General features: G+C 41.1%; 1 protein-coding gene across 2 annotated transcripts; it reads left to right on the top strand.

Moving 5' to 3' along the window:
• Positions 1 to 1,409: 1,409 nt before the first annotated feature.
• Positions 1,410 to 6,001, top strand: LOC143340956 (very-long-chain 3-oxoacyl-CoA reductase). Of its 2 annotated transcripts, none has more exons than XM_076763420.1 (4): positions 1,410 to 1,865; positions 3,450 to 3,825; positions 4,265 to 4,608; positions 5,305 to 6,001. In XM_076763420.1, exons 2-4 carry the CDS (start codon positions 3,451 to 3,453, stop codon positions 5,555 to 5,557), a joined length of 972 nt encoding a protein of 323 aa, XP_076619535.1. In that variant the 5' UTR covers positions 1,410 to 1,865; position 3,450; the 3' UTR covers positions 5,558 to 6,001. The 2 variants fall into 2 exon arrangements, with proteins under 2 accessions (XP_076619535.1, XP_076619524.1); XM_076763409.1 differs by lacking the exon at positions 1,410 to 1,865 and adding an exon at positions 2,977 to 3,014.
• The last annotated feature ends 7,740 nt before the right edge of the window (positions 6,002 to 13,741 follow it).

Below are 13,741 nucleotides of genomic sequence, written 5' to 3'. Positions count from 1 at the left end.
TAAGAGGCACATGTCCCAGAGTGCCATACTATGAGGTCCTTAACATTAGAGACAGTTAAATTAATTATTTTTAAAGTTAATCTTCCCATATCCTGAAGTCACACAACAAAATTATGAAGTTTGCAATTGTCTACAATTTCAAAACCGGCGCCACGTTCATTTACAACTCAACGTTTAATACTTTCCTTACATGTTGTGTATGCAATTGAATATGCAGTTATAAGAGTGCTAAGGTCAGTAACAAGTTTTAAATCCTGAAATCATTAGAGGTGTTGTATATGTATTAGAAATGACAAAAAATGTAGCACGAGATGTGATGAATATTTAAAATAGTTAAAAGAAACGTGTTACATGCATCATTATTGATCTATTCCAATTTTCAAGACCAGACAAAACTATTCGGTCTGAAAATCATTGCTAGATGCAAATCATTCGTAATTAATGTAATCTAGGTTCGTCGCGAGTGATTTACGATTAATTCAGTGCTTTATCATCGGGAGCGATCGACTGTTAACACGTAGAAAACAAGAGATATGAATCAGCATCATTCATTTTTTAAACGTCGTCTATAATCGAATATTCTTTACATGACAAAATTATTTTTTTTATCAAACCTAATAACATTTACTTGAATCATTACTTTATTTCTACCTTGGCCTTCGAAAGCGCCTGAAAACGCGAAAACACGTGATACAGAAGCAGATTAGTTTTGCAAATATTGATACAGACACGATGCAACTTCTGACGAGTCTCTGCATCATTTATTTTCATTTCAAAGAAAACGGTGGCCTTCAGTATTATGCGATTCACATTTTGTAAACTTATAGAGAGGTAATTTACGTTTGTAATATGTTTGATTATCATTAACAAAAGGTTCTGATAACATAGTCTCTATTTACTCTAGCACGATGGACGTCACTAAGCATCAAACGTTCGAAATATTCCAATGTTGCCTGAAAATGAATACATGTAACAGCATAAGCTGAGGGTCCTATGAAATTGGATGTCGATGGAACAGCTTCGATCCATACAAAAAATTAACTTTCTATCTCGTCTAAAATTTAGTCGTTTCCCCCGTACCGCGTGTCGTCCGAAATCGAACGTCGACGGGCCAGTAAAAGTAAAAATTAAAATATAGAAAGTATGATGCACGACGGCGATTTCGACTGATCGTACATCCGTGAAAAAAGGTTGACGGGTGAATCGAAGACGATCAGATTAGGAACGTAAATCTCGTCGGTGTGTTAGTCCACTCTTTCGAAGCGGTACGCGTTACACGTGAATCGCGAAGTGTGTCAAAGAAAAAGTCAACCGTTTCCCCTCTCTCGTCGAAAGAAAGGTGGAAGCGGCGACTTTCTTCTGGTATAGCCTAGCCCTGACATTGCCAGCGTCCACTTCTATATCCACGTTCAACGTTCGAACGCGTCCACGACCACGTGAATCCTTATCCGTATCCGTGGTCCGCGATCCGCGCAAACTCCACCACGTTCCTCGACATCGACCGTGTCTCACGAGCTACACAGTGTCGCGTCCTCTCGCTCCCTCTCGCCACCTTCGACCTTCCATCTCGTTTCGCCCTTACTCTTCCTGCTTTCTCCTTGTTTCGTTTTGGCTGGTCCTCCGTGGGTCGTTCGGTCACCGATAACTCGCTCGACGTTTCGCTTTTCTTCCTCGTCGACGAAATCAACGGAGACGTTGTTCTTCTGGCTCGAGTGCGACTTCCGCCGCGACACCGAGTGCATCGACTCTTCCTTTTTACCCGCGCGCTGTCATCGAGCTTTTCATGAACGTGACACGAAGGCGTATCAATTGCACCGAGGAGACACGTGTCGAACCGAGGAACGAATACGAAATTTCGAGCACAGGTGAGATGATTTATTAGCTGCAGGCCCTCGCAGGGATCGACAGAGACATTATATTAAAAAAAAAAAAGAGTACGTTCATGTAATGCTATTTACGACTGATATAGCTTGACGGATACATGGTACGCTAGCATCGGTTATTAACAAAGTCAATTGACAATATCGATGACGGTAAGACAGCCACGATTAGACGAGTGGGTTGCACGATAAATCAGTGTTTTCATAAGTAGGGAGGACGACCCTTAGCGAAAGGATCGATTTACGAGTATTTAGTTAATGTTGTTTCTACGTTGCATATGATCAATATAAACTCCAATGTTTTGTGTTTATAAGTGCATGATTCTGCGCGGGTCAATAATGGTTGTAGACGCGTTAATATCTTAAATTAGATTTTCTAATAATTTTTTAAAAAATACCAGTGATCGACGGTTGAAATAAAATTAACATACGGTTGTGAAGTTCAAATACAGGGGAGCGCAAACCATGAAGTTTACGATCGTTAAATTGCTAATGGGAAATACAAGCTGTATCATCGTTAAATTAAACAACGAAGGAGGTTTAAATCTTCTTGATAAATTTCTGCAATAATGTTAGAAGTCGTCAAAATTGTCCTGATTTAATTTTCGTTCGTCGTACCGAACAGACCTATTTGACTTGAATATTTAAGCAATAGTACATTTTTGATACCAGTAAGGTCAATAATTATCTCTCAATAAGTAGCGTCAATTATCAAACCTTGATACCTTATCTTCATTGCTTTTTAGCTGTGAATCGGATGCCCATGATAACGCGTCGATTCACTATAGCAAGTAAACGGAAACGGTACCGAAAGATACGAATATTAATTTTTAAGTCGTTCGAATGCATTCGTAAATCACTATAGCCACTTCTCTCGTATGCACTCGTACGAGAAATCATAACACGTTTAGTAATCTACATTTTGACGTATTCGATGATCATAGTCGCTCAAGGTCAATCGAGGTCGCAGACAATGATAAATCCGTCGGAGTACCGTGCAACAGAAAGAGAAGGATAACTCGAAGGAAAATTACGATAATGCTGTAACCTGTGTATTAGCATTTATGAAAATTTAATCCGCATGCAAATGACGAACAAATAGCGATAGAAGATGGAACGAACCTTGGATGAAACGTGGGTATACTGTGACGCTGTAAATGTCTTGATTACACTTCCGGAAATTGCACGTGTGTGACTACCGCAACTAAATTTTGAGGCCTAGTCTCTAGGCTCTATGCACAAGATCCGTGACTTTTTTAAGCCCAAACGTTATTTTTTAAGACCACGTGACAGAAAAGCGTATTTTTGCGTATCAGCGTGACAAGGTTTGATATCACGACCCGGGCATATTGACCGGCAATGACTGGCTCGAGCTGATTATGTTATCGCGGTCGCGAGCAGCGGGGGCGAAACGAGGTAAAGTAGGAAGAATCGTAAGAAGTACACGTACGGCCATCGCGTGGTATAAACGTCGTAAACGAAGCAAACGGCGTTGATAGCCGCGCGCGATTAGTCGTAGAAATCGATCGGCTCGGGCACAATCGTTTACACTGTTCCGAATCGTTGCAGGATGTCGCTGACCAGTTGGGAAACAATATCTCTGATCGCGTTTGTGGCGATCGGGCTGAGGATTTTATTAAAGCTCAGCCTCACCATCTGGAGGAAACTTATCGCGCCCAGTTTTGGTTTCGGTATCGATATAACGAAGCAGGGTAGATGGGCCGTGGTCACTGGAGCCACCAATGGAATCGGAAAAGCGTACGCGGAGCAGTTCGCGGAAAAAGGCCTCGACATCGTGTTGATCTCTCGATCCTTGTCGACTCTCGAGGAGGTGGCGGCGGAGATCAAGCAACGATACAACGTCAAAGTACGAATCGTGGAGGCTGACTTGACGAAGGGCCAGGCTGTGTTCGAAAAAATCGCCAAATCCGTCGAGGATCTCGAGGTACTTGTCTTCCTTTCGATCTGCAATAAAGCCAGCTAACGTGAAATATGCTTCGATGCAATCTATCAAATAATGATGTTTAGCACTGTCGAATCCAAGGGGTAGTAGTATGAAGAGGTGCCCTTTCAGTTTTCCTGCTCTACATATTTTTGATAAAATAAGTATATCGTTTCTTATCGCGGGTATTTTTAACTTCCAGGTACGAGAAACATTAAAATTTATTATACGTTGTTTGACATGCAAAGTCCACTTCCGTTCTCACCGAAACATTCAACACTCGACGTGTTAACGTATAAGTACACCGGTCAACCGTATTAGATCAACTGTGTTAATATATTTATCATACAGGATTTTTGCTAAGAATAATGAAACTATTATTTTGTTCTGGTAGCAGATATTTCGAATGGAAACGTTCAATTGGCATATTCTTTTTCGACAGATCGCCGTAGTGGTGAACAATGCTGGGGCGAGTTACGACCATCCCGAATTATTCACCAACGTCTCGGAGGAATGTATAGCGAGAATTTTACAATTGAACGTGGCGGCCGTGACCGGAGTGGCGAGGGCCGTTCTTCCAAAAATGTTCGAGAGAAAGAAAGGAGTGCTTATAAATATCAGTTCGGCGATGGGGATCATACCTGGTCCTTACTTGAGCGTGTACGCCGCGAGTAAAGCTTACGTGGTAAAACTCAGCCGCGATTTAGCAGCGGAAGCCGAGCGCAACAACGTCACTGTTCAATGCATAATTCCTGGCGTGGTGGCGACGAAGATGTCGAAGATCAAGTAATCATTCCGACTTGCATTTACTTAATTCACATCCGTTCGTTCGCTCGTTCATTTTGTGTCCCACGAAACTGGCCATAGCGATCGAACTGTAAAAGAAATGAAATCTCGTTAGAAGTAATTTTGGGCATGCTTTGGACGATCCATCTCGATGATCGATCATCAGAGATTTTATCGTACAAATTTATTCAAATCGATTCTTAAAAAGTTGATACAATACTCGACAGTTAATTTCCAATGGTAGCTAATTATTCTTGTTCGCGCTCGATTGACATTGATGCCCTCATTGCGTAACAGCATGCAAATTTTCTTTAGCATGCTAATGAGCATTGTGAAAATTCAGCATGTGTTGTATAAATCGAATTTCGACAGTAAATAATATCGAACGTGGAATATGGAATAATCGTGTACAGAAGGTCGCTCGCGAAAGGAAGTCGTTTCAACACATTGACTGCCAACTACGAGTTAACTCGTAGCTGACAATTTGTCACCGGACGCTGCCTGCGAGTAAATAGTGGACAATGATCGTCTGGAAAGAAAATCAAAGGGGGAAGAAGAAGAAAAATGTTTAATCGATAAAATTGAAACGCATTGACAGAGTATTAATCGGGAATATTAATAGGATTATATAAATTATGTTTGATAAAAATAAGTTTACTTGATCGGGGAACTACTCTAACTGTGGACTGTTTTCAGGAAAGCGACATGGATGGCGCCAAGCGCAGAGAAGTTCGTTGAAACGTCGTTGAAGACGGTCGGCATTGAACTGGTCACAACCGGCTACCCGCCCCACTTCTTATTCGTTGGTTTTGTACAAGCGTTGAACTGTATTTGCGAAAAAGGCACGCTTTGGTTGGTCTCCAAGACAATGTGCAACATAAGGGCTCGTGCTTTGAAAAAGAAGAGCAAAATGGAAAATAGTGGAAAGGAAGCAGTCACTAGCAAATAATCGTTGCGTTTCACGTTCCTTTCTTTTAAATCTTCCATTTTCATCCTTTCCGTTCGTACCTGTTTGGTTTTCGCTTATTCGATCGCCATTTGCAACGTAATCGAGATCTATTGTAGGGAGACAAAAATATCGGTGCTGGACAGGAGTTAAAAACAATTATAAGAGCTGCAATGATAGTGTAACAGTTGTGGACAGACAAAGTTCTGATGTATATCGATATTAGCCATATATTACATATTCGAAACGATCTCATTGTTTTCCTACAATAGTTTAATAAACAAGCGAAAATACTTTCCTCGTTACTAATAACATCGAACAAGAACATTCTGTCGACAAAAGTGATACTATGAACCTTCTTTCTTAGATTGTTTGTTACATTGTTTGTATATGTGTTATATTTATATTGATAGGTGTTACAAAGAGAAATAAAAAGTATCATTCTTTCGTCGGTCCTTTTCTCAGATAAGTGACCCACTAGCGTTATTTTTTTTATAAATATTTAATATCCTAAACTACGCGTGTGTTCAAGTTGCCTACTAAAGAAATATTGATTAATTCGTATGTAGCGGCCATTGAAGAGCCACTACACCCTTGCCAGACTATGAATGAGAATGGAATGTAAGGATAGTTTTAAGTTTTCTATTTTTCCATTTTCCTAGGGTCTCGTGCGAGCCTGGTCGTCCTGTTAAACATTTGGCGACCAGAGCCGTATGAGGCGCCTGTTTTCCTTCAGATCGGGGCCCAGAATAAGCTTACCCCTCCATTTACACACACCAATTTACAGCCATGTGTACGTGAGCTTAGGTGCTTTGGACAGCTTCAGGAATTCAAGAATGAAGGCGAATGTGAGTCTTTCTTTCTTGCTTTCGAAACAGCTGAAATCCGAGGTAAAGAATAGACCTATCGCTAGTGGGATGAACGCTATCACTGTACCATGAGTGTTTTATAACATGAGATACACTCTTCCAAAGTGGAACAAAATGTTAAAAAGATCATGCATCAAATTGTAAGAGGATCCTCGTAAGAAGGCTATCTTCGTAATGGTTTTCATGGGTCGATGATCAACGATGACTAGCTTATGGTCACTGGTGGTCAACAGTGAGGTTGACATTAAGGTCAGCTGTCCAGTGAAGATCCAGAAATAGTCAAGAGGTGTGACCAATCGAAATAGTGTTGTTGTTCGCCAGACCAAGCGGTTCTTAACTCTTCATGTTGACACTGTCTCCCCACTCTTCGACTTCTCCACTCGAAGACTACCGCTGGACAAATTCTTCAGTACCCCTGGAGCATCCAGGGGGAACGGGTCTCGCGGGCCTACGCCAGGCCATTCGTGGAGCGCAGACCACTGGGGACCAGGAGTGACCAGGAGTGACCAGGACTGACCAGGACTGACCAGGACTGACCAGGACTGACCAGAACTGACCACTACTGACCAGTGCTGACCAGTACAGATCCGACTACTGACCACTACTGACCACTACTGACCAGTGCCGGACCGTGATGACCACTGGTAAGAACTATTTAAAATTGCTCTCCCCACTTCTATTTTGTTGTTTCATACCAATTGAACGTTATGGAACTGTTCATCGCTTTTGCTAAATTACGAATCGTTTCTTATGTTACAGCTGGACCTTTGGTGCTTCCTTGGTAATGGTAACTAATGCTCGACAAGTAGTAAGCCCACTTTACTTATTTATATTATTATCACAAAATTGACCAGTTTATTTTATTTGTTTGGTCATAATTCAATGGTCTTTGACTGTCCGGTTTTATCTGATTACTATGTTGTCCTCCTTTATTTCTATTACTGCCTTATTTTTTGAATTGGCATGATTGTGTTGAATCATGTACCATTTTTGTTTGTATATTATTTTATGAATTTTGATGTCACTAATTAGAATAAGATTTTTATTCTTGTTCTATTTCAATGTTGGATTTTTAATTCTGGTCAATCTTTGTTTCTGTTCGTCTTTGAAATTTGTATGGTTCTTGGGATAAATTTTCGTAATTGTTTGCTATTTTACTTGGACATTTTCATTCCTTGATATCATCGTTGGATTTTCAATTCTGGTCAATCTTTGTTTCTGTTCATCTTTGAAATTTGTATGGTTCTTGAGATAATTTTGGTAATCGTTTGCTATTTTACTTCGACATTATACTCTCGTTACGCAAGTATAGGTAGAATACTTTAGTTTTATTATGTGTAAATTTTGTACATTTCCTTAGGTAGGTCTAACATCGAGTATCTTATAGATTCTCACTCTTAGGTACATCAGCACAACTAATTATTCCATCGCTTCGTCTAGTTTGCATGGTGGTTATTAAATTTCCTTTCGTATGTCACTAATATGGGTATCAATTTTAGTTTCAGATTATTCACAGGGACATCGAGGGAGTATGCCACAACCGCCGAGGGACATTTAATTCTAAGTCGATTAGATTTAAGCTTCGTCGCGAATCTTAAAATTAACGTCGAAGATTTCTTTATTATACGTATCACCGCGCTTTACCAAGCAATTATTCAATAAGTAGCTTCTCGTTTTCTCGTTCCCTCGTTCCTAGCTTCGGTCACCACTGTTTCATCGATTGAAACATGTGATCGGCCGTGTATCTGGTCCGAAAGATCTAATCGCCTTCCCTTGGTAAGCTTGATTGAGGGAAAACGGCACTTCGCTGGAAGGTGTGGAGTTTCCGTATTCTGCGGAAACGCATACCTTCCAGCGGAAGTCGACACCGTCTCAGGTACTCTCTCTTTGTCAGACAGCCTAAGTCGGGTCCTTCGGGCTCCCGGCGGGTTGCGTTGGAGAAATGGAGACCTCGATTCGGAGTTGCAGTTCTCTGTTTTCTTGTTGAGATCGAGTTAGCAAGGGCAGTAGGTTCGATCCTCGGATCAGCTACACGGTTCAGCATCGCGTCGCGTCGCGTATCCCACGATTTAGCTTCATCCCTCTTTTTAACCACATAATTGCTTGGTACAAGGAACTTTGTTCCCTTCTATCGTCCGAATTTTAGCTTCAAGTTGACTAGACTTGAGCTTCGACGTTAATTTTAAGTCCCTATTGTATGCGTCTCCCAATATTGCCAAGTAATTATTTAACAAGTAGCTTCTCTCGACTCGTTATCTCGTTTCTTGCTTCGGTCACCACTGTTTCGTCGAACGAAACATGTGATCGGCCGTCCAGTTTGTCCGAAAGATCTAGTCACCTGCCAATGATAGATCGATTTCTAGAAATAGAAATCAATCTACCAAGGGTAGTGTTGATTCGATCCGAAGATCTGCTGCACGGTTCAGCATCGCGTCGCGTCGCGTCTCCAACAATTTAGCTTCATCCCTTTTTAAACAAAATAATTACTTGGCATGACTAATCTAGTTTCTAAGGATGTAAAAGGGAGATCGATGGAACTTGGATTCCATCTATCTCCCTTCGGGTCTCCACTCGCAGCAACCTCCACGTGGTGAGACCTGGTAATCGGTGTCACCCACGATAGAAAAGTTATTCTTCGTGGGTGACACCGAGCTAATGGCTGCGAATTTAGAATTGTTTCTTGATATAATAAACGAATTTAGATTTATAGTTAGACAGGTGTTTGGTTAACCATTATGTTAGGGAGGTTGTTTTTATTTGAAGACAAATTCTTTTGAAAATCCCTTCAACTCTTTTCGTTGGTTGTGCATCTTTCATTGGTTGCACTTTCGTTTGTTTCTTATTCGACCAACGATCGTTGGTCAAAAAAGATCTTTATTAATGGAAGGTGGTTGGGAATCGGTTAGTGCAGGTCTCTATTCGCAGCAACCTCCACGTGATGAGACCTGGGTAATATTATTTAGCGTTTAATTAACAATCGTAATACTCTTAGCTGGGTAATGCAATTATTAATTAAAAACTAAATAATATTAGCAAATTGGCTGCGATCCGCCTTGCATAGGTCATCATAAATATAGAGCTTCTTCGCTAGATTATTTTTGATTCTCATTGATTCATCAAAGATTCTAGATTATTGTCAGAGACGAGGTATACGAGTAGATCTTTCACCCAATGTATTTTTTCGGCTCATTTTTATGGGGTCTCGAAATCCCATTTCTATTTTCGTGACATTCGCAACGTTACCAACAGATTCAGAAATGAATTTCAATCCCTTCCATAGTCAACTCACATGTATTTACACAAACACTACAGCTGTTTGCCTATCAATACTAATTCAGTGAATAGTTTCTCAATTGACCGCCATCCATGAGAAGAGGACGCTAAAATCACCTCCGAATTTTGAGGTCGGTATGGCAGTCAGATTGAGCCACGAAAGTCCATAAGGTGAAAGGTCTACTCGTATACCTCGTCTGTGCTAAAATCACCTCCGAATCTTCAAGTCGGTATGACAGTTCAATTATATTTGACAATTTATTTTGTTTAATTGCATTAATGTGTACTTGTATTTTGCAGTATTTCTTCGATTTGTATATCTGGTTCAATAATTCAACATTTTTGTTTTAATATACGATGTAATTATTTTGCCTACTTAGACAATTGAATATTTGACAATTGAATTCCAAGTATATGAATATTTCAATGAGTTTACAACGAGCGTGTTAAAATAATGAACGAAATATCGCATCGAGACGAGTGCAAGTGCAACCATAGGTTCGCCAGATAGCAAACACGATTCGATATGCCGCTGCGCAACGCAAACGATCATTACTTATTCGACATTGCAGTTACATGCCTGGTCCCTGGTCGACTGCAATTAGCCCCGGGGTCTTAATTATAAATTAAAACAACCCGACGACTCACGGCATCAAAATGTTAATTCATGCGATCGTTCACGGTGCCATGAACCAACCGAAAGGGCGAAATTTGGTTCCCCGTTTCCGTTTCGCTAATATTACTCTCTTCCGTGAAATCATTTCCTCTTTGACGTTCGACAGATGTGCTACTTGCTCAAACTTATTTTTCACCAACGGCGATCGTCGTGTATTTATCTTTCCTTATCCATAGCACGCGTGGCCTGTAATTTCCTTGATCGATGATCGAATTCTCGAACGAGCAATGATTGTGGTGCACTTTAAGGAAAACGATTATTTAAATAATTTTTGATTTGTGATACTAAAATGACGACGATAAAAAATCTGTGTCGAGTCGGTAGGTCGAAAAATGGCTGTTTGCGTCGTCTGCTTTGGCTGACGGTGTCTGGGGACGGAGATTAAGCAACGAGAGAACAGGCTGGATAATGGGTGGTTGATATAATACGATATAATGGGACCATATAATACGGTGGGTGTAGGCGAGGCGTTATTTATGTATGGGAAACGCTCGGTCTACAGGGATCGTGGAATCAACAGCTGGACTAGATCTTTCGCAATCTTCGTTCTATCGAGTCTCTCTTCGATATTGTTGCTTCTACCTAACAGCTTGCCGATTAATTATCGTTTCGCGCTGTCTGGCGTTGGCGTTTTCTGAACTTTGCCGACTTCGAATCCGGTCCCTTTCAACTTTACTTAATTTTCGTCGCTCCTTTTGTACCACCAATCGGTGCTAATTCTCGCCTATTCACTGTTGTTTCTATTACCTTTTAACTTCTGATAAACAGGGTAATATAAAATTTATCAAACACATACCAGAATTTGTTCGATCCTTCGTTACGATGTCGATGACGTTTCGATCATTGTTTAGTATGGTCCGCGTAAGGTACAATGATAACTAGGACATCCAGGTGTTCGTTTTGTGCCTTCTTTCGTCCAGCAAGGTGTTTGATACAAAGCCCGTGTCGGTTTACATCTGCATAAATTAGAAAACTATGATACAGTCGTATACAATTTACTTTTTGAACTTCTTGAATATTTTAAAGGAATCAGGTCATTTAACCTTCGGTTATTAATTAGATTTATATTCAGTGAACTTAGATAACTTTTACGTTTATTATTCCCAAGGATTCATCTACCTAATTCCTTTCAGACGCATTCAAAGGGCAAAACCGTTAATGAACGACATGAAATCTTGAACGATGCAAAGTACTGTTATTACTAAGAAGTTTCAGAAAGCTTTGTATCGAGTTGGGTTTAAGTACAAAATCGATTATGGTAAAATTATAATACCGACCACGAACAGGAGGCAAAGCATTAAAGACAACTAACTCGAATTAGTATGTTCCGATGGTTAGAAATTTAAATGTTTTTCTCCAACATAAATATTTTTAATTTAATTCTTTCCACTGTTCGTTTGCGATTATTTTCAAAGAGTAAAATCTCTTTGCCCTGAAGATGCATTTCGGAACGGTTTCTAAAGAACTCAATACGTGGTGCAAGGTAAAATTTCCAAGCAATCGAGCGGGGAACTCGAAACCAACCTGCACGCTCCACGACGTCGCAAAAAAAAAAACGTTGGATTTTCGGGGAGTTGTTTCGGAAACTCGAAGCCGACACGCGCCATAAGCTCATATCGTAATACTGAACCTTACACCATAGATGATGTTACGTCTTTCGACGTAGCTCATAAATTTTTGAATTGGAACTCTGAACAGCGTTTCGTCAAAAAGAAATTACATCAGAAGCAAAATCGGGCCAAGGTTGAGGAACTACTGGCGGCCATCTTGATAAGAAAATCTCATCGTGCCTTTTCCAATAACAATGTTCGGTAGTTCTTTAAACGATTCGTCGTTGAAATTAATTACTAAAACGTTCGATTATTAATTTTTAATTTTAAAATATGTTCGCTTTCCGTGTCGCAGATGGTTTGCGTTGTCGAAACGTCTCTCTATTTACATACTTAGCGTCCAGCCTAGAGCAACTAACGACGAAACACGATCCATAGAGAATACGTGGCGCGCAAAATATCGACAGATTGAAAAATCTGTGGACCGCGGAGCAGCCGTTCGTGAAATTCGAGACCGAGACGGAGCACGGTCCACGGACGGATCGAAAGCGGAATTTTTGCGATCTATATATCGTCATCTCGCTCCGATGGAAGGCGATCGGTTACTTCAGCTGCGGTAGCAGCTGACAAACCTTCTGCCGTGCCACCTTCGTCGTTGAATATCCACCGGTGGATATTTTCTGTAGGACAGGTGCTTGCAATCTGCTCGCGCGACAGCCGGCGTTCGTGACGATTCGTTACTACGCGAGAATCATCATTGAATGATCCTTTATCCGGAGGAGAACATGGACCGCCGATTTACCGATCGAGGATGGGCCGAGGCCGCGGTCGGACCGCATATTTTTCAAATTATACCCACCGGCTTCTGCGTATCGCGTGTTGAGTTGACGATTTATTCGTTTCTGAACAGAGTCAACGCGTATATATCCCAATATATTTCAAATAGAATATTCAACACGTTAAATTACAAGAGAACAAATTTAAAACTGTTGTTCGTTGCTCGTAAATAAAATTCTCCGACTCTCTGTTGCACGTCGATCGAACGAACAATAGCATAGAGACGACGGACGGAGATTTCGACGTTTTTGTTCATTGTAACGTCGTTCACAGCGTCCGTTAACGTCAACGCTCGCGAGGAACGGCCCTTATTCAGCAAACGCTGCTATAGGCGACGTGATTACAGCGGGATGAACGAAAGAATCGACTTGCCAGACCTCCCACTAGTTGCCCTTTCGAAGGCCTCTCGTACCGCCTTGGCTCGAATGCTCAGACTTTGGTAACATTCAATGAAAGCGATGACGAGATCGAGCGCATCGCGTGCATTTGCATCGTAACAGTTTTGACCAGGACATAACGGTTCGAAACAGTTACTTTCGGAGCCTTTTCAAGCCCTGAAAAAACAGGTTGTGCGTTTTCCATATTGTCATGGATCCATGCTTATGGATCGAAAGAATCGCGTGGACCTGGATATCTCGACGAGTCGTCCTAAAACATAGCAATAACAAATACTTTTAATTAAGAGTCCGCTACGATGTTGCATCGAATTAAAAAGAAAACCGGAAAGAACCGAAGACAGTGCGTACGAAAACGATTGAACGCAAAAACCTGCGGGAATAAAAAGTGAATCTAGATCATGACGGGGTCGTCGACCGTCTCAAAAATCGTAAGTAACATCCCTCTTTTATCACAACCGCAGAAGTTACACGCAACGTACGGTGTCGGTGAGTCGACGTGGTGGGGGTCAGCCACGTGACCGAGCGCGTGTTCAACAATAACAGCTGCACTGTCGCTGTTCCCTCAATTCACGTTCAGCCTCCTT

This window comes from Colletes latitarsis, chromosome 1 (assembly GCF_051014445.1).
Source record: "Colletes latitarsis isolate SP2378_abdomen chromosome 1, iyColLati1, whole genome shotgun sequence".
Taxonomy (NCBI): Eukaryota; Metazoa; Arthropoda; class Insecta; order Hymenoptera; family Colletidae; genus Colletes; species Colletes latitarsis.
The sequence above is the reverse complement of the archived record's forward strand: the minus strand, read 5'-3'. Positions and strand labels throughout refer to the sequence as shown.